Source organism: Rhinopithecus bieti, unplaced genomic scaffold (genome assembly GCF_001698545.2).
Source record: "Rhinopithecus bieti isolate Rb0 unplaced genomic scaffold, ASM169854v2 scaffold_13342, whole genome shotgun sequence".
Taxonomy (NCBI): domain Eukaryota; kingdom Metazoa; phylum Chordata; class Mammalia; order Primates; family Cercopithecidae; genus Rhinopithecus; species Rhinopithecus bieti.
This window is the reverse complement of record NW_016807690.1, coordinates 721,875-747,081: the sequence shown is the minus strand read 5'-3', so window position 1 is coordinate 747,081 and position 25,207 is coordinate 721,875. Positions and strand designations below refer to the sequence as shown.

Here is a 25,207-nt window from a genome sequence, read left to right as displayed (position 1 = left end):
CTTAGGAAGATTCAAAAGAAAATGCACCACCGAGTCATTTAAAAAAAAAAACAAATAGGAAGAAAGAAATGTGAACCACATGTAGAAGTACATGGAAAAGCCTATGTAAAGAATAGATAGGAACCACATTGTTTTCCACATCAAAATCACTCCTAACACCGCACTGCAACTATGCAGTCAGTTGATTCCAGACCACAACACTGTTACACACACACACACACACACAGTCGTGTCTCTGTCTCTCTCTCTCTCTCTCACACACACACACACACACAGTTATCTTTCCTGCAAAGCTTCTCAGGCTGTGCATAAAAAATAGTTTCAAATCAAAACAACTTAAGTGAATATAACCAATTACTTTGCTCCCCTGAGCCTCATTTCTTGTTTTATTTTAAAAACTTGATCCTCCTTCCACTCTAACTTCCACAGGCCAAATTCCAATGGTCTTCACTTGGGATCTTACCTGAGACCAAACTGAATTTATCCTCAAAACGTAACCCCAGGGTATGTCCTCGGACAGCAGAAACAGACCATGTGGGCCAAAGGAAACAAGGCTGTTTCATGATCTGATCTTGTATTCATCCCACTATTTAAAGAGACCCCACAGAAGAAGGTGGAAGAAAAGGGCCCCCAAAAGACCAGTTAAACAAGAGACAAATAACCAGTCAATATATTCCTTGATAAGATCCTTAAAAATTATCTTTAATTGATGCCAAATATGAACAGATCATAAAGTGACAGAAGCAAGTAAAATTGCATAGATGAAAACTATGCGCATCAATTAGGTTCTCAATTCATAACATTCAATGTCCTTGACCTGACATATTACACAGTTAGAGAAGGGAAAATGCACAGTAGGTGAAGATGAGACATGTCCTTAACTCAAGGTGAAGCAACTGGCAAACTGAAGAAATAAAATAGCACTTTTTCAGCTTAAATGGTTTGTTGTCCTGATGGTGCACTTTCAGTTAATACTAGTCAATTTTTATTTTTAACCTCAGTAATACTTTATCTTTACTATTAGAGGCATGTCACATGGAGTCCATATTGTCTACTTACATCTGATGCATGAACAGTCCCAAAACAGTGCACTGAAGAGAAGAAAGGTACTTCTGCAAGGTTTGGAGAGGAGACAACTTTGACCTGGAATATTTTACAAGAGATTTCTTGTTTTGTTTTGCTTTATTTCCATACACCATTTCTTCTTCTTCTTTGATTGTGGTACAAAAGTTTTCTATACTCTTTGAAGTTTCACATCATAAAAAGTAAACTCCTAGTTAGCTTCTAAATGAAAATCACTGTGACTAGGGTTAATCTCCTTAAAGCTAATAGCCCTGAGGTCAGCAGGGCCTCACCCCTTACATACATGCTGGACTTCCCAAGAAAGCCCAGGGTCATTTTGCCTGAGCAAAGAGGCTGGCATTTAATCCCAAGGCTTCTAAACTTTACATCTATACCCTGAATTAGTTTGCACAGTGACCCAAGGTAATGGAACAGTTTTGGTTAACAATTCAGCTCCTGTTTGCTTCTTTACAAAAATGGTAAGTAACATACATTCTTTTAAGGTTTACCTGAGTCATACTAGACATGTTCACATATACCCTGAAATTCCATGATATAAATACAAGTAGTAATATGCCACATGGTGGATGAGAGGTCACCTCCTGAGATCACAATTCAACTTGGGTTGCGTCTGGTCTTAAAATTTTAGTTTGTTTGTCTTCTTAAAATGAACATAAACATCAAAAGACTCCATTCTTGCTTGGAAAAGCCTGAAGATAACATGCTTGTTTGGCAGTTTATATTCTTTCTAACAATTTTATACTATGGATGGTTACCACCCACCAATTCTCACCACCCCAGGAATAAGTCATTCCTGGAAGAAAATGGGAAAGTGCCTTCTGCTAATGTTCTTTCTCCTTTCTTTCAATCCAATCTACCAAACTAAGAATTAAAATGTAAAATTTTTAAAAAGCATGTGTTTTGAGGTCTCCTATATTGAATGAGAGGGCTAGGAAACTATTTTTATTAACTTTTAGATGGTAACTCATTTGAAAATGTGTAACTCTACATAATGTGAAGAAGGCCCTTTATAGGCTCAACCAAATTTCTACTTTAAAAAAAAAAAAACATGTATTCCTCATTTACCATTTACATGTATGTTTTTAATTCTCAAGCGAATCAAGACTGTGACACCACCTGTGCTTCAGGTCCACCATGGTGGAATCTAAACCTGCCCTACAATTCCATTTCAGGGAAATGACTGCCCACTGGCCGGAATCCGGGAGAAGGACTTGCTCTTGGTGTATCTGATTTTGCAAGGCTCACCCACAAACACACTCCCAATGAACTGATATAACTGAAAATCAGAACTCACGTCTCCAGGGAGTGCAAGGGGAGTTGTGCACAAGTGGGAAAAGGGAGATGCAAAAACAGAAAGTTTTCCTGGCTAGAATTTGTCTTCTAGAAATCTGAGGACAGAGGAAATGAATGTCTTTGGTCTCTCTGATTCAGATCACTTCAGGTGAGTTAACCACTTCAGAGATTCTGGGATGGCTAACAGCCCTGCTGTGACCAACCCTTCCAATGCCACCCTATTGAACTAGGGCCCCAGTTGACTGGAAGAGAGGAGTTATGGCTATCAGCACATCAACAGTCTTCTCCTGGAGAAAACACATAGTCAGGACATGAGCTGTTAGAGCTCCATGCCTAGGAAGGGGAAGAAAAGGTAAAAAGCCTGCTAAAATAAATAAGAATAAGTAAACCAAAAAATAGTCATCCCTTAATAGGCAGTTTTGTTAAGTGCACCTTCAGGTCTACAAAGACATTTCAACACATTACAGTGCGAGGGATAAGAGCTTGGTCAAACATCGCATGCCTATGCTACACAGATAATCCCTGTACTCCATTCTTACTGAATTCATTGCAGTGAGCTACAGATAAGCTAAGTAGCATTCATTTTCCTCACAGCACCCCAAACTCATAACAACAACTCATCCCCAGTCCCAGGCTGACAGGTTCACCGCATGCAGCACTTTTTTCTATATCACATGCAGAAGAATCAACCACTCCAGGGTGTAACCATGGTAAGTATACCAAGTACCCAAAGTCAGTCTCAGTGCCATTTTCTCATCCATTAACCCATCCATCCCACAGTACTGAGTGGATTATTGCTGTTGACAGAGTGCGGTGTTTCAAGTTCTGTGTGCACTAGACCTCAACGTTGAAATGAAAGATCGAGATATCCCCAGGACTGGGAGGAGGTTGGCATTTTTTTCCTAATTGGGGATTTTTAAGCAAGTAGGAAAGGAATCACCAGAATGAGTTAAGGTTCAGACGAGAAGGAGACATCACATGGGAGGGTTTAATGCCCTGTAGTCGAATGCGGTGCAGTTCTTGGCCCCTCATCTTCCACGATGTGTGTTGTGTTCATCTCACAGATTCACAGAAGTCACATAGGAAAAAAAGATATCCATGTTCTTTCTTTTAATCGAGTTAGCCAGAATGGGTGTAACTCAAGTTTCTAGGGTGATTGCCTCACTGCTAGTTCTAGGACAGGATGGGGAAAAGGGGTGGGAGAAACAAAACAGATTTTCAGAAGAAGCTGGGCCAGAATGTCAGGTAACAGGCAGCCACATGCTAAGCGCAGAATGAAGATTCCCCACCTCAGAGTCCTTAAAAAGGCTGTGAGTACCTCTCCACGGGTGGACAGCTGCCAAGCTCCAGAGGCCTGTGTTCCGTGGCTGTCTTCCAGCCAGGAACAGGGTCCCCACCATTCTCTGGGCTGAGTGACTGGGGCAGCAGAAGTTAGATGTTCAGCCTGTGAAGTGACTGCCAGGTGGGAAGGTCATAGGAGCGTCATAGGAAATATCCGAAAGGGGTAGACTGGGAGGGAAGGCCTAGGAAAGGTTATTATGAACTGAGTGTTCCCACATCCACAACAATGCCTGAAAAGATTGGACCATCAGAGAGATTTGCAAAGTGCTGTTACTAACAGAGAAAGAATAAGGAAAGGTGCCAGGAGCACTACACTGGACCTGAGGAAGCCTTGTGTGTCCAAAGTGGCCCTCAATAGGAAACAAATTCCCAAAAAGTTTATCTTGGCTTCTGGTGAAGAGGAAAAAACAAGTTCACAGTTCACGTCCACTTCAAAGATGGGTCTCAGTTCACATCCAGCGTCAGGCTGTCAAAGGGACCAACGCTAGTAGACAGCACCCTCCTGGGACTCTCCTTTCCAGGGTTTAGGGTGGTGTGGTCTTCTCACAGTGGTGAAATGAGAGAGCGAGAATGGAAAAAGAAAAGCAAAAGGTCTGTGCCCCAACCCTTCCCCACTTTTGTTACCTAACTTCTCAGCTGTGTTAAGGAGGCACTTTCTGCAGTTCACTGTGGGTACAGGATAAAGGCACTAAGCAACTATTAAATCAATTGGTTTAGTTTCTTCAGGGAGCCTCAAGGGGAGGGCTGAAGTCTCTACAGACTTCAAATAATGACTGCAAAGAAAAAAAAATCAGCTCTGCTTTGGATGCATACAATAGAGAAACATTTTCATTTGCATCCTAAGAATGCACCAAAAAACATGCAGTATTGCACCTTTTTTTTTGTTTGTTTGTTTGTGTTGCTTGTGTTTGTCTTCAGCTAGAAAGAATACTTGTTCTTAGGTGTTGCTATATATACCTTGATGACTTATTTAGTTTTTCACATGGCTTCCCTTTAAGGGATGGGCATATTGGTCCTCTCTCCGCCTATACCTGCACAAAAACCTGGTATTTCCCTGAGCAAAGGCAGGAAAATTGACTGAGTGCCCCACCCCACCCCCCATAATTTCTATTGGGCCTTTCATCCCACAGACTTGTAATTTTATTACTTTTAAATTTTATTACTGAAATCATGCATTAATTAATTCAAGGTACATCTTAGTCAAATAGGCCATAATGCTGAATAAGAGAACATGCTTTGAGCTCCAAAAAGTTATTGTTCCCATCTGACTAACATATGCACTTAAATACAGTACTTTATTTACTAATAAAATAGTTAATAAATGGAGGAGTGCACTTTTGGTGAATGCAAATGAAAAGGATCTATTTTAGAAGAATCGATTTCAACTTAAGCTTATCCCCTATTGTCTGGGCTAACTTCTCAGCATGCGATTATAAAATAAATTGTATCAGATTCAAACATGCTTACATTTAACTTCATTTGTGCTCTCTTGCAATAAGGAGGCTAAGGTTTTACATCCAGTTCTGAAAGCCAGGGGTCGGAGTGCAGGCCTGGTGAGAAAAGACCTGTATTTGGCTCATCTGCAGTTGAGAAAATTTAGCAGCACTGCAGATGAATCAATTAATTTAATTCAGTTATCTTTTTCTTAGAGAACAATCTGGATTAGAAAGAGAATGGGCCCAGGAGGAAATCCCTACAGATCAGGACCAGTATCCAATTTATAAGGTGCTTTGTGAACCAGTCTTAAGTAATTGGAGTTTTCTTTTTTCACCTTGTAATATGCAGTTCAGTTGATCGAAATAAAAATATCTATTCATTGTCCATTTTGGCTGGTCTATCATGTTACATATAATACATTTGATGCACTGTCTTCAATGTGCTATGCAGTTTGCAAAGATTTTTTACTGGAGTCCCATGCAAATTTTAATTTTATATTTCTAAGCAATCATCTTGTTTTGAGTTTTTAAAAAAGTTAAAGAAACCAAAGCATTAAAAATGTTCCAGTTTGGGGAAGCATATGATTATTATTTTACCTAGACTAGTTCATGGACTAATCTTTTAAGCCAGTTTTAGAAAATACTCTCTCTTTTCCCAATTTTAATAAAAGGAAAATAGTTTATTTTGTCATGGATCTTGAAAGCTTCTGGTTCACCACCCCCAAAATCCTCAATGCAACAATGCATAGACAGTTAAATAGAGCATTCGAAGTCTACTTAGTAAAGTATCTACAAAGCGTGACATGAGTCACCAGGTTTTCTGTTTTGTTTTTTAAGTCTTTTGAGCTGCTAAGTGGGGCTTTTTTGTTTGCTTGCTTTTGTTTTTTAAACATCGGTCAGTAGCTTGCTCTTATTAACGCAGTTTTGGTTAGCTGTGGTGCAATTGCCAGTTCTGATATTGACCTGTCTATAATGGGCTATGCTATTATTCATATCCTCTTCGATCTCCATGTACTCAGACTTGCTCATAGTAGAGGAACTGCGGCGACTGAGGTCACTGTCAGAGGCTAAGTTAGGGGAACTGACGTGGAGCAACTGAGCCTGCTCTTCCCCCTCAGTTTCTCGGTGGTAGAAATAGTTGAAATTGGACACAATGACAGGTACGGGCAGGGCAATTGTCAGCACACCAGCGATGGCACACAAGGAGCCCACGATCTTGCCTCCAATTGTCACAGGGTACATGTCACCGTATCCTACAGTGGTCATGGACACCACCGCCCACCAGAAAGCATCGGGGATACTGGAGAAGTGCGACTCAGCTTCTTCCGCCTCGGCAAAGTACACTGCACTAGAAAACAGGATGACCCCGATGAAGAGGAAAAAGATGAGCAGCCCTAGCTCTCTCATACTAGCTTTGAGGGTCTGGCCCAGGATCTGGAGGCCCTTAGAGTGGCGGGAGAGCTTGAAGATTCTAAAAACCCTTACCAAGCGGATGACCCTGAGGATGGCCAGCGAGGTGGCCTGCTCGCCCTTCTGGTTTCCTTCCTGCTCAGCTATCTCGGTGCCCAGGGTGATGAAATAAGGAATGATGGCCACAATGTCGATGAAGTTCATGATGTTTTTGAAGAAGTCCGTCTTGCTGGGGCAGGCGAAGAAGCGCACCACCAGCTCGAAGGAGAACCAGATGATACACAGCGTTTCCACGATGAAGAAGGGGTCCGTGAAGATGTTGGAATTGTAGATGACCGTGGTGTTGTCGATGCGGTGGACGGTGCCCGTGAAGTCCTTGTCATCCTTCAGCTCGGGGAGCGTCTCCAGGCAAAAGATGACGATGGAGATGAGGATGACCATGACGGAGACGATGGCAATGACCCTGGCGGGCCCCGAGCTCTCGGGGTACTCGAAGAGCAGCCACACCTGGCGCTGGTACTCCTTCTCGGGTAGAGGACGCTCCTCCTCCTTGATGAAGCCCTCGTCCTCCCGGAACTTCTCCATGGCCTCCTCGCCCAACTCGTAAAACTTGATCTCCTCGGAGAACATGTCCAGGGGCACGTTGACCGGCCTCCGCAGGCGGCCCCCCGACTGGTAGTAGTAGAGGATGGCGTCGAAGCTGGGCCGGTTGCGGTCAAAGAAGTACTCGTTCCTCAGGGGGTCGAAGTAGCGCATGCGTTTCTTAGGGTTGCCCAGCAGCGTGTTGGGGAACTGCGCCAGGGTCTTGAGCTGCGTCTCGAAGCGCAACCCGGAGATGTTGATCACCACGCGCTCGCAGCACTCGTGGTCGTCGTGGTCGGTCTGCCGGGGGTAGCTGCCATCCTGGGGGTGGCCCGGGGCGGCCGAAGCCTCGTCCACGTTCTCCCCAGACATCACCGTCATGGTGAAAGCCGGGCGCGGGGGTGGGAGGCCAGGAGAGAGCCCGGGGTGGGAAACAGCCAGGGACCAGGGGTGGGGGGGACCCAAGCGGCCCCCCCACCGGAGTGCGCGTCTCCCTCACGCCCAGGGGGAGGGGCTTCAAAATGAGCAGGTCGGGAGATCTGCGACTTTGCCTCTCGCTGCCTTCCCCTCCACCCCGCCTTTTACTCAATTTGGAATCCCCCTCGCCTGCGGGCCAGGTGCCGCTTTTTGCAGAGGGTCGGGTTTGGGTTTGGGGGTTGGCTGGCTTTTTGTTGTTGTTGTTTAGATATTTCTTCCTGATCCCAGGTGCCTTAACGCAGTGCCGTTCTAGCGGACTGGGTCATGGCTTCGGGGGTCGCCCTGGCCTCCCCTCCCCTCCGAGAGCCTTGCTAGGACCCGGTGCAGTGCCGGCTCAGCAGATCCCCACGCCTGCCACCCCCTCTGCTTCTCCTCGGCTCTCCCCCCTCCTACCCCTCTTCGCCTGCCGCCTTCTAAGCTCCCACCAGGGCGATCGATGGACGCTGCAGAGAAATAGAAAGTGATACGGGGGTAGAAAATCAGAAGCATTCAGATGGGACGGACCTACAGACACCGAAGAACACAGACCTCTAGCTCGAGAAAGCACTGGACGTTTACTAGGGCTATCACACACACACGGACAGACGACACGCAGACACCCGGAAATCCAAGTTTGGGGCTCTTCCATCCCACTTTCCCCAATACCCAACAGCCGATCTGTTTACAACTTCGTTAAACTAGAGATCGGAAAAGCGCCGAGAGACGCCGGAGAGAGCTCCGGGTCCCAGGCAGCATCCCCGCACCCCGGCCGCCCCACCCGGTCGCCCCAACCCCCGCTTCTGCAGCCCCGAGCTGGGGAACCCCCTACCTGGCCAGCCGGCTTGGCGCAGGGGCGGTGCTGAGTCGGCGGAGAGCCCGCGTGGGAATGCGGCAGGTCGCCTTTGCAGTGCCCTGGCGGGAGCCGCGGCGGCCGCCGCAGCAGCAGCATCCGAGACGCGCCGGGCAAACTCGCCGCCCTGGTCCGCTCGTCCGACGCCCCTCTCAGTTGGACAATCGCTTTACCGAGGAGCTACGGCGAAAATGTTCATTCCCTACCCCCATTCTCACCGGTTGCCAGCAACCTGGAGACGCCGTCCTCTCTCCGGTGCAGGGAGTTCCGGAGGATGCGGGGCGGAAAAGCAAAATACCACCCTCTCCCGAAGCTCAGAGGCAAATGACGATAAACAGCACTCTCGCCCCCTCCTAACACTATGGGAGCCCTTGATTCGATTCCGAAGGAGGCGGGCGGGCAAGAGCCTGGATCTACATGGCTCTCCAGTTCCCTTCGCTCTCCGCACCCCAGCGCGGACCTCGCCAAGGCTACGCGGCGCGCCGGGAGCCCTCAGGAGCTTGGAGTGGAGCAGGGTGCGTGCGGCGGCGGGTCCGCTCGGTCCATTTCTGGGCGCTGCAAGATCAGCAGAAACCTGAGAAAGCGCCTGGAATACAGAGCAGCGATTGGCCCACCCGGGCGTGGGTTGGGGAGGGCGGGGGAGGGCAGGCGCGAGGAGGTGGATGGAAAATATGAGGGGGTGGTTTGGAAGAGAGCGGGGTTGTCATTCAGTTCCCACCCTTGCCAGCACAGCTTTTTCCTCTCCTACCAGAAAAGCCGACCACTAACTCTACTTCCCTTGTGGCCCACCGCCCCGCCCACGCACGGCCCCTGGCGGCTCGCGACCTTCCCCGGGAATTTCACATTGGAAATGGTCAGGTCCGACGCAATGCAGGCGGTGGTGTTTCTGGCAAAACTCCTCCAACGGGTTTGCTTTTGTGCAGTCCCACAGTAACCCTCTTCGATCGCACTGCTCTGCGCCCCGTTCCGCTCCTCCCCCAAGAAGGCCCTTGCTCTCTGCGGGGCCCTCCCAGCTTCCCCCAGCCGGCTGGACTCTCAGAGCTGCAGACTTGAGGCAGAGCTGTGCAGTTGAGGATCCCTGGGTTTGTTCCATGTAGTTTTACTAGGCGGTGGTGGTGCTAAGAGCCTGTCCCTCTTTAACCTACAATGGGACTTGAAGTTTTCTTACAATCCGATTATTCTGAAATACAGAGAATGTGACTTGTGGGGGCCCGAAGTCTTCGTGGGTTTGTGGGGTTGTCTGCCAACTTGGTGCTAATTGGGAATAATCTGAGAAGCAAGTCGCCTACTCACCTCCCACCCTATGCCCCTCCTCCCGCAGCCTCTTTCCCCAGCCTAGTGCCTCTACAGGGCCACTTTCAAAGCTTGCAATTTATTCGGAAAGGGTCCCCCGCAGAGGCGCATGGCAGCAGGAGCCGGGGGCGTGCGCCGTGCCCTGCGAGTGCGGCTGGAGCTGCGCCCCCAGAGGCGCTGAGTCTCAGCGCCTGCAGCGCGAGAAAAGGCTGCCGGCAGTTTGGTACTTCCAGGGCTGCGGAGTCTCTAAGGAGGCTGCAAGAGCCCAGAGTCGCCGCTGATTGGCTCCTCCCTCGGCCTTGGGACCACCCTTCTCACCACTGTTGCCTCCCGCCTACACCACCCACCTCCTTAATCAAAGCCAATGATTGCATCCTCCCCGCTCTATTGTGGCTAGTGGAAAGCAGGGGCCCCTGCGGGACTGCCCAGGCAGTGCAACAGTCCCTGTCTGGAACTAGTTAAATCCTTCCTCCAGATTCAGACGCCAGCATTCCCTTCAGAAAAACGAAAGTGTATGTTCCCTCCCCTCCTTCAGATCCGTACCCCAGCTTTTCTTTCATGAACAATGAGTTCTCTTATACTCCTCCTTCCCATATTGAACTCTGCCCTTTTCCCACCTTCCACACGCATATCCTTCAATCTCAATAGCTCCAGGGATCCCTACCTTTCTGCACTGCTGCTCTAATGCAAATAAATAATTTTTTTATTTTTAAAAATAAAAACAGACATATAAATATGAAGCTCCCAGCTGAAGTAACATGAAGTCTCTTGGTTTTGTTACTGCTGCTGCTGCTGCTGCTGCTAGAATCCTATTGGGGATAACTCTGCTAGACAAGGGTTTTCTGATCATATCCTGGCACTACTGAGCTTCCCTGTTCTCCACTTTCTCCGTCCTTATCTTGTACCTCCCTCTTCCTATAACCCATTGCCTTCCTTTAAATGTCCCTAAGATTGTCATCTTCCCAGCTTCGTGTGAATGCATGTGCCCTAACTCAGCATTAGGAGATTGCCTTGCTAGAAGGGATTCACAGATTGGATGGGATCCAAGGTTCCTAAATTCAGGGTTTTATTGGGGGGCATATTAGGAAATCTTCGACATCTCTGATAGATGTGTTTACAACAGGACTGGACCTCCAAGGGACTGGAAGAAAATTGTGAGCTAGTAACTCAGCATTCTCCTCCTCCTCCTCCTCCTTCCTCTTCCTCTTCTTCCTCTTATTCCTCTTCTTCTTCTTTGAGACAGGGTTTAGTGGTGTAATCACAGCTCACTGCAACCTGGAAGTATTGGGCTCAAGCAATCCTCCCACCTTAGCCTCTGGAGTAGCTAGCAGGACAATACGCACAAGCCATCACGCCTGGCTAACTGTAACTCAACACCCTTGATGGAAGTCCTCCCTTGGTAAGGGTCTGAAGATATTTATTAATTCAACAAATATTAATTGCCCAGCCCCAGCTGTGGGCCAGACACTGCCCTCTCACTGGAATGGAGACATATAAGGTCCCAGGTCTCACGGAGCTCATGTTCTGGTGGGAGATACAGACAATAAACACATACCTCATACATTATAGTGTTGGATAAAGAAAATTAAGAAACAGGCACAGTGAGTGACAAATATAGGTTTGCAGATAAGAAGGGCCTCTCTGCAGAAGTAACATTTGAACGAAAAACATCAAGAAGAGAGAGCAAGGAACAGGAGGATGAGAAGGATGGGTGTAAGAGCAAAAGTCCCAAGGCAAGGACAGACTCAGCATATTCAGGAAACAAGAGAGCCACTACGGCCAGAAAGAAGTGACCGAGAAATAATGTCAACAAAGGTAGGTCAGAAAGGCAGGCAGAGCCCAGATCATGCAGGGCCTCTCAGGCTATGGTAAGAATAGTTCATTTCATTCTGAGTACAATGGGAACCTACCGGAGGATATGCATCAATATAGTAATATGATGTGCATTTCTTGAAGATTATTCTGGCTACTAGAAACAAGACACAAGGTTGGAGGTTATTAAGTAACATAAGCAATGATGGCTTAGATGAGGGAGACTGTGGTGAGCTTGTAAGGAGTTTTTGGAAGAGAATTCATCTTGAAATAGAGATGACAGAATTTGGGATGTGAGGAAAGAAAAGTTTTAGGACTGTCTCCTAGGCTTGTGGCCTTAATAACCAGATAAATGGTAATATCCTTTACTGCAGGAGTGTCCCAAACAGTTTCTCTCCCACCTGGATGTGAGCTCCTTGAAGTCTGAGACCTTGTGTGTCTTAGTAGTCACTGTTTTGGGCAGCTTAGGCATCTCCTCAGATTCTCTGCAGCTCACCATGACACTGCAAGCAGTGGAATCTGGATTCCTCAAGACTGCAAAAAGGCCTAGATGAGCAACACAAACCTAGGGGGACATTAGCTCAATGAACCAAGAGGAGCTTGCCCAGTGGGAGATGCAAGCTAGGAGGGAGCTCGTAGCTAAATTCCCTCTACCTTTATTCTTTTCATGGCCAAGCAACCACATGGTCTAATGAAAAGGCTGTGTCTCTTTGTGACTCATGAAGCAGTAACCAGTTTGGTAACTCTTCTCGTTGGATCTGCACCCTGTCCTTCCCTGTCTCGCTTTCCTTTTCTCTTCCTCTCATGGTTCTGGGTTCACACCTCCCATTAAAGTATTAGCACGTAACCTTGTCTTGGGTTATGCTTTCTAGGGAAGCTGAGCTGAGGCATGGGGAATCACAACTTTGGGACGTGTTACATTTGAGATACCTATAAATATGCAAATGAGGATGTTGAGTAGAAAGTTAAACATACAAGGTTAGAGTTCAGAGAAGAGGTCTGGGTAGATCAAGGTTTCTCAACTTCAGCACATTTGGGCTGAATACTTTTTATTGTTGTGGGGTGTGGTCCTGTGGATTTTAGTATATTCAGCAGCTTCCCTTGCCTCCAGCCATTAGATGCCAGTAGCACTTTCCCCGAGTTGTGACAACCAAAAGTGTTTCCAGACAACGCAAAAATCACCCTCAGCTGAGAACCACTGGGGTGGAGAGTAATTAAATCCAGAGTAGCAGATTAGAGCACTTGAACCTGAGGGTAGAAAGGGAAGAGGAAATGTGCAGAGATGGTGCCTTGGAACACTCTAATGCTTAGAGGTCAATAAAAGAAGGAAGAAGCCACCAAAGGAAACTAAGGAGTGATGATGAGGTGAACAAAACAGGAGAATGTGGGGGTCTGCAAAACCAAATGAGAACAGTATGTTAAGAAGAAGGGAGACATCAACATTGCCACATACTGCCAGTAGGATGAGTAGAATGAGGAATATAGAAATGACTATCAGATTTAGAAAAACTGAATTGAAAAGAGATTGAGAGAGAACTGAGGACAGTAGGTAAAAAAAAACGCTTTTGGAGTTTTGGTGCTCAGAGAAACAGAAGAATGGAATAGTAGACTGAAGGAAGATGATGAGCAATGAGACTTTAAAAAACAAATGATGAGAGCTATTACAATATGTTTGTATGCTAAAGGCAATGATTCAGTAGAAAACAGAGAAATACTGATGTGGTAGAAACAGAAAAATTAGAGCAATGTTCTTGAGAAAGCAAAAGGAGAATGGAATCTAAGACCCAAAATAAGGGATTGGCCTTGGAAAAGGGCAATTTGTCTGTAGAAATGGGAGAGAGACAGAGAGCAGAAGTCACCTGCAAGTAGTTGAGTAGAAGTTGTGGGAGTTAGTGGACATTCACCTATGCAATCAGAAGAAATTTTCTCAGTAAAAAGGAAAGCAAGGTCATCAGCTGAAAGTGAGGCTGGGGAAGGAGGCCTTAGAAATAGGAGGGGTGGCCAGATGTGGTGGCTCACGCCTGCAATCCCAGCACTTTGGAAGGCCAAAGTGGGTGGATCATGTAAGGTTAGGAATTCAAGACCAGCCTGGCCAACATGGTGAAAACTGTCTCAATAAAAAATACACAAATTGCCAGATATGGTAGCGTGCACCTGTAGTCCCAGCTACTTGGGTGTCTGAGGTAGGATAATCACTTTAACCCAGGAGGCGGAAGTTGCAGTGAGCCAAGATTGAGCCACTACACTCCAGACTGGGCAACAGAGCAAGACTCCATCTCTGAAAAAAGAAACGAAATGGGAGGGGGAAACTGCAGAATAACCACTTAGGAGAACTGGAAAGTGAATGAGTTGGGGAATGTAGCAGGGTTGCCTGGCAGCTCCAAGGGCTCACTTGTGGTGAGGAACCACGCATTTAAGTGATTGGGCACTGGGTGTCTGAGATAAACTTGGAAGTGAGTCAGGATAGATTTCGTCCTGATGATCATTTATTTATTTAAAAAAAAAAAAACATGTGCACTAGTTCTACATGTAGTGTCCTTCTTAAGATCAGTTTCTTAAGCGTTATGCAGTGGTAAGGCAAGAGACAGCATAAAAGGAGGTGGTCATATTAGGCATGAATGTGCCCAGGGACTCAGTACTGATCCTGTTGAGGGCAGTGTCACAAGCAGAGGAACGGGGTCTTACAAAATTTGAAGTATGATTGTAAAAGGCAATATAGAACCAGTAGGACTTGAAAGGGAAAGCTCAGAAGTCACCAAGGATTTAAGATGACAATGAGTAATATGGGGTCCTCTTGGTGGTATTATAATTAGACTCATCTGTGGAAGAGCTCTAGGGATCTGTGAACCCTTTGAAATTGTACACATATTTTGGGGTGTACATGTCTACAATTTTATTTCTGAGGACAAGATCCAAACATAATTTTATCAAAATATCGATGAGAGATTACACCATTATAGTTAAAAGCCTAAGAGTTTTTTGTTTGTTTGTTTTGTTTTGTTTTGTTTTGTTTTTTTGAGACGGAGTCTCGCTCTGTCACCCAGGCTACAGTTCAGTGGCGCAATCTCGGATCACTGCAAGCTCCGCCTCCCGGGTTCACGCCATTCTCCTGCCTCAGCCTCCTGAGTAGCTGGGACTACAGGCGCCCGCCACCTCGCCTGGCTAATTTTTTGTATTTTTAGCAGAGACAGGGTTTCACCATGTTAGTAAGGATGGTCTCGATCTCCTGACCTCGTGATCCACCCACCTCAGCCTCCAAAAGTGCTGGGATTACAGGTGCGAGCCACCACGCCCAGCCAAAAGCCTAAGTTTTTAAATCAGAGACGAATTAAATCACTTTGATCTTGGATAAGTCACTCTGTCACTTTACATGTTCATCTCTTTATTTGTAAAATATAATCCCTATATCATAGGCTCCTGTGAGGGTATATAACACAATCAAATACTGATCAGTGCCCAGCATAGAGTTGATGGTCAACAAAGTACCAACTTCAAAAGAAAAAGGCACCAAAAAGGTCAGGAAACATTACATTAGACAGGTCTTTAATAAATATTCACTGAGAGAAAACAGTCAATAAATACTAAAGAATCAGAGAAAAGAACAAATATCCCTCTACCATCAAGAATCCTTACAGCTAGCTTCAACATTCAGCTATATCAGTATAACGAGTACTGGACTTTTTCCACCGTAAATTAAAATATATATGTGGGGCAGCACTGAGCAATAGGCAGGACAGTATGGTGACCTTTTAGAAAAGGGAAACAAATGAGGTGACCCCTATGATCACCCTGGCTTTTTGCCTGGAGGTACTTTTCAGAAGCTATGCAGAAAGATGAGACCCAAGCAGAGTCTGACGTTCTCACGCAGACAGAATTTTAAATTGAGAAGGGTGAGATAACTGAAAATCATGAGACAAAGCACTGGAGAAGAAGGAGATACATAGAGAAAAAGCACCAGAAATCTGCATGGAGTCCCCCTTGAGTCTGTTGCTGAACACTAAACTGTGCATGGGTAAGATAAACTCTACACAACTCTATGAAGCTGAGTTCATTTAATATTAAAATATTAGTCAATGCAATTCACTCAATTCAGAGACTCAGAGGAGATTCAAAATTGATTCAGAAGAGCTATTTGACAAAATTCAACACCCATTTATAATTAAAACAAAACAAACCTTTTGGCACACTGAGAGTAGAGGGAATTTCTTTAATCTGATAAACGACGTCCACACACACACACACACACACAAACCTACAGCAAACATCTTATTTAATTGTAAAAAAGCTGAATACTTTTCTCCGAGGACTGAGAACAAGGCAAGGATATGTACTCTTATCATTTCTACTCAACGTCATATTAGAGACCTAGCCAATGCAATAAAGCAATAAAAAGAAATAAAAAATATGTATTGGAAATAAAGAAGAAAAGCTGTCCTTATTTATAGACATCATGATGATTGCATATATGGAAAGTCCTAGGGAATCTACAAAAAAGCCACTAGAATACAAGTGAATTTATGAAGCTTGGAGGATACCAGTTGAGTATTTAAAAATCAGTCAGTCATGTATCTAGCATTTAAAATAATAAAAAACGTAAAATACTTAGATTAATGTAATAAAATATGTTATATGTGAGACCTATACATGAGAAACTACAAAATACTGCTGAGACAAATTAAAGAAGACATGAACAAATGGAAAGATATATCATGATCGTGGATCGAAAGGCTCAATACTAAGATGATATCAATTCTCCCCAAATATCTAAAGATTCAACATAATCATAATACCATCAGAGTTATTCACAGAAATTGATTCTAAAATCAAACTGATTCTAAAACTTATTTCAAAAACTACAAGGGACCTACAATAGCTAAAAGAAGTTTTAAAAGGAACTAGGTTATAGGACTTACTCTACCTCATTTTAAGTCTTACTTTAAAGCTACAATAATCCAGACAGTTTAGTATTGGTATAAGGAAAAACATATAGATCCATAGAACAGAATACTCTAGAAACAGACCCACTCATACATGGTCAATTGATTTTCAAAAAAGGTGTCAAGGTAATGGAGAAAAGACAGTCTTCTCAACAAATGGACCCAGAACAACTGGACATTCAGAAACCTTCACACCCATCTCACATACTATACAAAAATTACTCAAAATGGATCACAATCTAAATGTAAAAGCTAAAGCTATATGACTTCTAGAAGAAAACACAAGAGAAAATCTTTATAATTTAGAACACAAATGCACCATAAAATAAAAAGTTGAGACAATGAACTTTATAGAAACTTTAAACTCTGTCCTTCAAAAGACAGGGTTAAGAAGATGAAAAGGCAAGCCACAGACTGGGAGAAAATATTCATAATACATATGTCAGGCAAAGAACTCATATTGAGACAAATAAGTAGTTCTTATAACTCAACAAGCAGAAGACAGACGACACAATAAAAAAGAGCAAATATTTGAATGGATACAAAAGAACACATACTGTATGATTCTATTTATATGAGATTCTAGATGAAGCAAACACAGATCAGTGGTTTCTGAGTATCAGGGATGAGGGGACTGACTGGAAAACACTACAGAAAGACTGTTTTCCTTTCATCGTCTAGATGCCATGTCTGGATGAGTCATTGCTATATCCATGCTGTTACCAGGCCAAATGATTAAGCCAACAGTGAAGATGGCACAGCGGAGAGAGACAAAAACCCTGGAATCTGGCAACGTCGTTAGGCTGCTGAATCAACCAGTCATGAAGCCTTCTTCTCGTGGAACTTCCTGTTACAAAATTCAATAACTTTCCTCATTCTCAAGTTAGAGTTGAGTTTGCTCATTAAATTTCATTAAAGAACTTCTCATTAAAAATTTTGAACAGACTTGCAACACATTATGGATAAACCAGTCAGATGTAGGGCCTTATGTCAGAACTTGTTCTCATTATAGACATGAAAATCTGACCCAAAATGTCTTACACAAGAAAAAGGGACTTACTGGATAAGAAAACTGAGCATTTTTAGAATAGGTTTGGAGCTTCAGGAAAGGCTTTCGCCAGCACTCAATTCTATGACCATGACCTATTTTTTTCCCTCTGCATTTCTCCATCCCTCCAGGCCTCCTGACTGACTCTACTCTCCAGCAGGCCTCTTGTGTGAGTTCCCAAGATGGCTGCAGCACTCCTGAGGCTATATTCCTCATGTCTAGCAGAAAATAAGTCCACCTCTCTGATGGCTCAAAAAAGAGTTTCAGAATTGAGTCTCAGTGACTCTGATTGCCCTGCCTTGCATTATTTACTCATCCTTGAGCCAATCACTGCAGCAGGAAGATGGGATGTGCTGATTGGATTAAAGAAATCAGGACCCTTTCCTGGAGGTGGAATGTGGTCAATCTCACCTAAATCGTGAGGCTGGAGATTTCAGAGCAATGTTAAAAAGGACAAGGCAGGACTGCACAGTAGGGAGTTGATTAACAAGTGTCCAGAAGAGCAGGGGACAGACAGAGTTAGGAGTGGCTCCCAGATCTTTGGCCTGAGCATCTTAGAGAGAAATGTACAAACAGAAGGGAGCACTTCAGAAAGATCAGTTAGAATAAGAAATATAGTCAGACGTAGCCACCAACTGGCCATTGATTGTCTTGCATTGAAGCAGAGGTTTCAGTGAAGTAGTGGGAACAGATACCAGGTTGCAGTAGGAAAGGAGTCAATGAAGGGAGCAAGTAATGTTAGGGAAACTCGGCATTCTTTGAAGAAATTTAAAACTAGAGGACAGGAGAGAGATAGAGGTAATAGTTAAAGGGATCCCTGAGGTCAAGGGTTTTTTTTTTTTTTTTTTAAAGATTTGAGCATGCTTAAATGCTGAGAATGATAACTGAAGAAAATATGAGATCAAGGTTGATGCTATAGTGGAGAAATGGAAAAAATTAATGGCGATCCCTAGGAATAATGAGAAGAGGGATCAACAGTACAGCTGGAATCATTCATTTTCTAGAGTAAGGGACCTATTCACTGTCATCAACTGGAAAGAGGCAAGGACTGATGGGAACGTATTTCTGCACCTGCGAGCCGAGAGTGAATTCAGAAACTACAGGGAGATTTCATCTGAAGGTTTCTAGTTTCTGAGTGAAATAGATGTTATCTACTGATGGGCATAGAAAAGGAGACCTTGAAAGGTGGAAGAGAGTCCCAAAGAAGAATAGAAGAGAGAGAGGATTAGGAAAACACATGGGACCTTGCTGTTTTGCCCCACATCATCTGGAAGGTGTGTAGTCCATTTCCATAAAGACCCAGTCTTACTCCAGTAAATCACAAATCAATCAGAGTTCAATGTCGGGGATAATGTACAGTCACGCATCAGATAACAACCTTTTGGTCAACAATAGACTATGTCTAAGATGGTGGTCCCATAAGGTTGTAATGGAGCTAAAAACTTCCTACTGCCTAGTGACATGGTGATGTAACATATGACTCCCTTGCCCATGGTGATGCAGGTGCAACCAAACCTACTTTGCTGTTGATCATATAAAACTATAGAACATACAATTATGTACAGTACATAATACCTAGTAATAATAAAATAACTGTTACTGGGGTTATGTATTTACTATGCTATAATTATTATTCTTATTTTATCACATACTCCTTCTACTTATTAAAAAAAAGTTAACTGTAAAATAGCCTCAGGCAGGTCCTTTAGGAGGTATTCTAGAAGAAGGCATTGTTATAATAGGAAATGACAGCTCCGTGAGTGTTACTGCCCCGAAAGGCTTCCAGTGAGACAAGATGTGCAGGTGGAAGACAGTGATATTGATGATCCTGATGCCATGAAGGCCTGGGTTAATGTGTGTGTCTGTGTCTTCATTTTTAACAACAAAGTTTAAAAGATTTTTTAAAAATTAAAAATAAATAAAAGCTTATGAAATAAGGGTACAAAGAAAAAATACTTTTGCATAGCTGTACAATGTGTTTGTTTTAAATTATGTTATGAAAGAGTCAAAAAGTTAAAAAAAAGTAAAGTTTATTAAGTAAAAATGTTACAGTAAGCTAAGGTTAATTTATTATTGAAAAAAGAAACGTATTTTAATAAATTTAGTGTAGCCTAAGCGTATAGTGTTCATAAAGTCTGCAGTAGTGTACAGTAGGGTCATAGGCCTTCACATTCATTTACCATTCACTCGCTGACTCTCCCAGAGCAACTTGCAGTCCTGCAAGCTCCATTCATGGTAAATGTCCCATACAGGTGTACCATTTTCTATCTTTTATACCATATTTTTACTGTATCTTTTACTTTTCTTTTTTTCTTAAATTAAGACAGGGTCTCACTGTGTTGCCCAGGCTGGAGTGCAATGGTGTGATCACAGCTCACTGCAGACTTGACCTCCTGGGTTCAAGCCATCCTCCCACCTCAGCCTCCCAAGTAGCTGGGACTACAGGGACATGCCACCACACCCGGCTAATTTTTTGTAATTGTGTAGAGATGGGATTTTGCCATGTTTCCCAGGCTGGTCTTGAACCCCTGGGCTCAAGTGATCCTCCTGCCTTGGCCTCCCAAAGTGCTGGGATTAAAGGTATGAGCCACCATGCCAGGGCTATTGTATCTTCTCTACGTGTGGATATGTTTAGATACACAGATACCTACAATTGTGTTACAATTGCCTACAGTATTCAGTATAGTCACATGCTGTGCAGGTCTGTAGCCTAGGAACAATGGACTGTACTACATAGCCTAGGTGTGCAGTAGGCTGTACAATCTAGGTTTGTGTAACTACACTCTATGATGTTTGTACAATGATGAAATTACCCAATAATGCATTTCTCAGAACGTATTTCCATCTCATGAATCTATTTAACTGTTACCTTCCTTCTAAGGTGATTCTTCTAAGTGGATCACCTTCCAATGCACTCAAACTTCACATCAGATGGAAGCCCAGAAGTCTTTCCTCCCCTTGTCATCCCTTTTGTTCTTTGTTCACTCCTCTGCCTTGCTCTCAAGGTCCCCACTCCATCGTGCCCTTCTTCTACGGCAGATTGGAGAAATCTTTCTGTCCCCCATATTTGAGCTGGAGAGACTTGTGCTTATGCTTATCTCAGCAGGGCAATGATGGAGCCCTCAGAAAGGATCATAGAAAGAAAAGCTACCTTCTCTCTTGCTAATGTTGATCACCTCTCACAGAGATAATCAAACTGTGCTATCTCGGCAGCAAGAATTCTACCGCAGAACCACTCATGCACCCAAAGTGTGTTATTTTGGAAAAGATCCCCTCTCCACCAGGGGTGAGAGTGGGAGGAATGAAGCCTTAAGAAGGACACACATAAAAGGCTCACAAGAAAGCATCAAAGGCCCAGTTGAGATCAGAAACCAGGAATTTGGAGAAACGCCTATTTGTGTGTGATCTTTCTCCAAAAAAATTCAGCATCTCTGGTGTTGAATAGAAAAGGAGGTTGACAGCACTGGTTTAAAGACAGTTGTCAAAATGATGCATATGTCTATAAGGTACAAAACAGATTAGAACACCAAAACATAGACTATAACTTCTAACTAACAATACATATTCTGGGAGTGCTTACATCTCAGAATGTTCTATAATAACTACATCTACCTGATGGCATGGAGCTTTGAGACCTCTATTGCCTATTCTTCTCCGTGCTGCAGCACACCTAGAAATGTTTTCAGAGGTAAATTTTGCCCTGCCATAAGTATTCTCTTAGCCCTATAACTTGTCAAATCTCAGTGGCAAGAAATAACATCCGTGATTGTTGAAAGGCCTATGACGCAGACACTTCCTAGAGCTGCTCTGTCCAGCACAATAGCCACTAGCAACATGTGGCTATTTACATTTAAATGAATTCAAATAAGAATTGAACTTCTGCTCCTCCGTCCCCTGGTCACATGTCAAGGGCTGAACAGCCATGTGTAGTTGGTGATTACCATATCGGATGCTGCAGATATGGAACACTTTCGCCATCACAGAAATTTTTTTGTTTGTTTTGTTTTGTTTTGAGACGGAGTCTTGCTCTGTCCCCCAGGCTGGAGTGCAGTGGCACAATCTCCGCTCACTGCAAGCTCCGCCTCCCAGATCTACGCCATTCTCCTGCCTCAGCCTCCCGAGTAGCTGGGACTACAGGCGCCCGCCACCTCGCCCAGCTAATTTTTTGTATTTTTAGTAGAGACGGAGTTTCACCATATTAGCCAGGATGGTCTCGATCTCCTGACCTCGTGATCCGCCTGCCTCGGCCTCCCAAAGAGCTGGGATCACAGGCGTGAGCCACCGCACCCAGCCACAAAAATTTTGATTAGACACTGCTGCTTAGAGATGTTACCCTTGGGTCAATCCAGGCTCATGGTGAGTTCTATGCAAGGAGAGCACCGTTTGGGTCCCTCATAGAATTGTTTTTATGCTTTTAGCTTGCAAAGAGGAACATTATAAGAAAAAACCCTATAAATGCATGATGGAAAGTATCATCTAGACTTTGTGGAGGACATCATCCACCATGTGACACAGTGTCTTCCGCTATGAGGATCCCAAGAAGAAATCTTCGTCTCAATGTCCAAGATAGGTGTGGTTCTCTTAAACATCAGTTGTGTCTTGTGGTTACTGTAATTCTTGAAGCTGACTGCATTTGCCTTTTTATCTTCAGGTAAACTTTTAAAGCCGCATTTTCAGCCTTCCTCTCGCAACCAAATAGGGCACCACAGTATGCATTTCTGTGTGGAGGGTGTATGTGTGTGTGTTTCTGGCTCTCCAAAATTTATTGTGTGCTTTTAGGCTGCATGTATTTTTTAAATTCCTAAGTCCTTTCTCACATAGAGGTAAAATATAAGTAAACAGATCAAACGGTTACATGCATATATACACACTTGTATGCATACAATTATCTTTCATTCACAACCCAGATATGTATTCCTAGGATGAGATCATTAGTAAAAAACCCATATCCTTAAAACACAGCCCTTAAATACTCTAATTCATCACTTCCAGTATCCTTCTCAGCCACCTAGGACAGGACCCTAAACCATTGCTTTGCTACACAACAAACTCACCATAACCGAGGTGTCGGTGTCATGTGACAAATACTCAAACCCCTATTAAAGTGCTAGGCTTTTAGAGGCTTCACAAATCCAACATGTAATTGCTGCTGGCAGGTAACAGGCAGAGCCAAGTCTGTCCTGCACTGTGGTTATTTTAATGGTTTCCAGAGTGGTTGCAGTGTGGTTTTATGAATACCATATTTTTTTAAATCCTAGTCATTTAGAAGCAAAATGCTATTGCTCTGATTTCAGACTACGAAACCTAACATGCCCCCCTTACCTCTCTCACTGATTATGCAGCACACACTTTATTCACACAATCAATTAAGCCACAAATAAATACTATGATTAATTATCCAACATAATTAAAGATAGGAATGCCATAGAAAAATTGAATTCAGAGTTTCCAAACCAATTTGTTCCTTCTGTCTTTTCACATCTCACCCAAAAAAAATGCCCCACTCTGAATGTCTTGCGCTTTTCTTCTTTTTGTTCATATCAATTAACTCTTTTTTTTTTTTCCTTTTGAGATGGAATCTCGCTATGTCACCAGCCTGGAGTGCAGTGGCACAATCTTGGCTCACTGCAATCTCTGCCTCCCGGGTTCAAACTATTCTCCTGTCTCAGCCTCCCAAATAGCTAGGACTACAGGCACCCAGCACCATGCCCAGTTAATTTTTGTATTTTTAGTAGAGATTGGGTTCCACCACGTTGGCCAGGATGGTCTCAATCTCTTAACCTCATGATCCACCTGTCTCAGTCTCCCAAAGTGCTGGGATTACAGGCGTGAGCCACTGTGCCCCGCTAATTAACTCTTTACAGTACTGAATATTTACAAGGCACATGTCTTTTGCTGAGGAAAAGGCGAGGGGAAAAAAAAAAAGCATTGCCCATACCCTCAGTAAATTTATTATCTTTGTTGAGGAGACAAGACATATGAATAGAAAATGACAGCTTCCAAAAGAAGGCAAGTGATTAGTGCAATCGAATGTGTTCAAGAAGGCTTTTGGGACAGGAGACAGGTGGTCTCATAGCATGGCCAGCTGGAGCTGCTCTGCAGGAGCAATGTCTCCCAAAGGCTGGCAGAGAGGAAGAGAAGGGTGCAATTTACGCGGGAGGGAAGGCAAGAGCAAAGATGCAGACGTGGGAAGCAAAGTCCTTTCCGGGGACAGAGTAGGTCAGTTGTGGAAGCGCACTCAAGTGGAGATGTAAATGAGCAGTGAAATGAGAAAACCAGGTGGGGGGGAGATGGAAGAGCAAGCAAGGAACTGTGAAAACCCTGCACACTCAGCAATCCACCCTTGAATTGGTATCAACAGGATACCAATTGCTTTTCGTCTCAGAAGGAAAAACAAAAGCCAATTTGCAGACACTTTTCAGTGTTATCGTGAAAGAAGGTGCGTTTCTGATGCCAGTCATCACCCAGCCCATGGTAATGGATTGTTTTAAATCTTTATCTACATACCATGCTTTCTACTTTTCAAAAACTCTTATGTATTATTGCTTAATCCTCAGATAAACCCTTGGAGGTAGGGGAAGAAAGCATTTATTATCCTAACATGGTAAGGACACTGAGTAGGAAGGGATGATAGACCCTTGGCCCCTCCAAGTGTTTATAGGCAATGTGGACATGTGGACAGAGACAGCATACACTGGCCCCTGACTCCTAGTTCATTATTTTTCCTTTATACCACATTGCCTTAAGTTGCTTCTAATTCACTTTCACACATTTGGAACTCAAAATCCATTGTCAGCAACTTTGGGGTTTTCTGTTTAAATACCACATTCTAAGAAATACAGTAATTACAGTAAGAGGAAAGTGGGTTATTCAGAACATTCTGATTTCGAGGAAGATAGCTGAAAATTAAGAAAGATTGGTCAGCTTGTCTTGATTTTTCAGGCTTAGGAGACAAGTCTCTTTATTTGGGCTAGTTTGGGTTCTATTCTGCCTGAAGACAACAGGATGGATGGTTTGACATCCCCGGGGGCTTTGTGAGCAGCAGTGATTCTGTGATTCTTTCCCCTAGCAATTGGCTTGGATGACATTGTCAGGAGTCCAAGTCTTACTGAAAGTGCATCAGGGAGAAATGCAACCGGATTGTAAGCGATGTGTATATGTAGAATAACAATGTAAATATTTTATAAACTGCAGCACAACAGAATTAAATACTTTTGCTTGGACAAATGAATTCCATCTTCAAAGCCACTGCAAAGAAGCTTATGTATAAGACACAATAATTTTGCAATTGCAGAACACTCTGTGCTTCCCCCAAAACTCTGCATTTCTCTAAAATCTTAGCACTGTTGGAAACAGCTTTACCTATTGTCGTTAGGAAGAAATCTCCTCTCTTGGCAGCCTGATAGAACAAACAACTCATCTATTTCATCAATTAATCAATTCGGCCGTATGTGTTTGTTTCTTCTGAGCTGTTAAGCCTCCACCCTGCCTTGATTCTGTCAGCACTGTCCAGCTACTTATTCAGCTCAGAGCCATGACCCACTTGACTATAACCCAGTTCCCAAAGGTCTCTCCCTGTGACCAATGCCAGCACTTATCCCTTAGGGTTCATTTTCCAGCCCTCCCTGTAGACTCTGACCCACTGTGCTCTCAGATCTCTGATGTC

The 25,207-nt window shown here is 43.9% G+C and overlaps 1 protein-coding gene across 1 annotated transcript; it reads right to left on the bottom strand.

Annotated features, from left to right (window-relative positions):
• Positions 1–681: 681 nt before the first annotated feature.
• Positions 682–8,750, bottom strand: KCNA1 (potassium voltage-gated channel subfamily A member 1). Its single transcript, XM_017883352.1, has 2 exons — positions 8,431–8,750; positions 682–8,065 (listed from the first exon to the last, which is right to left on the bottom strand). Exon 2 carries the CDS (start codon positions 7,524–7,526, stop codon positions 6,039–6,041), a length of 1,488 nt encoding a protein of 495 aa, XP_017738841.1. The 5' UTR covers positions 7,527–8,065; positions 8,431–8,750; the 3' UTR covers positions 682–6,038.
• Between the last annotated feature and the right edge of the window lie 16,457 nt (positions 8,751–25,207).

What these genes read in the sequence shown, in the direction of transcription:
- KCNA1 (XM_017883352.1), bottom strand. Translation starts at nt 7,526, where the DNA reads ATGACGGTGATGTCTGGGGAGAACGTGGACGAGGCTTCGGCCGCCCCG.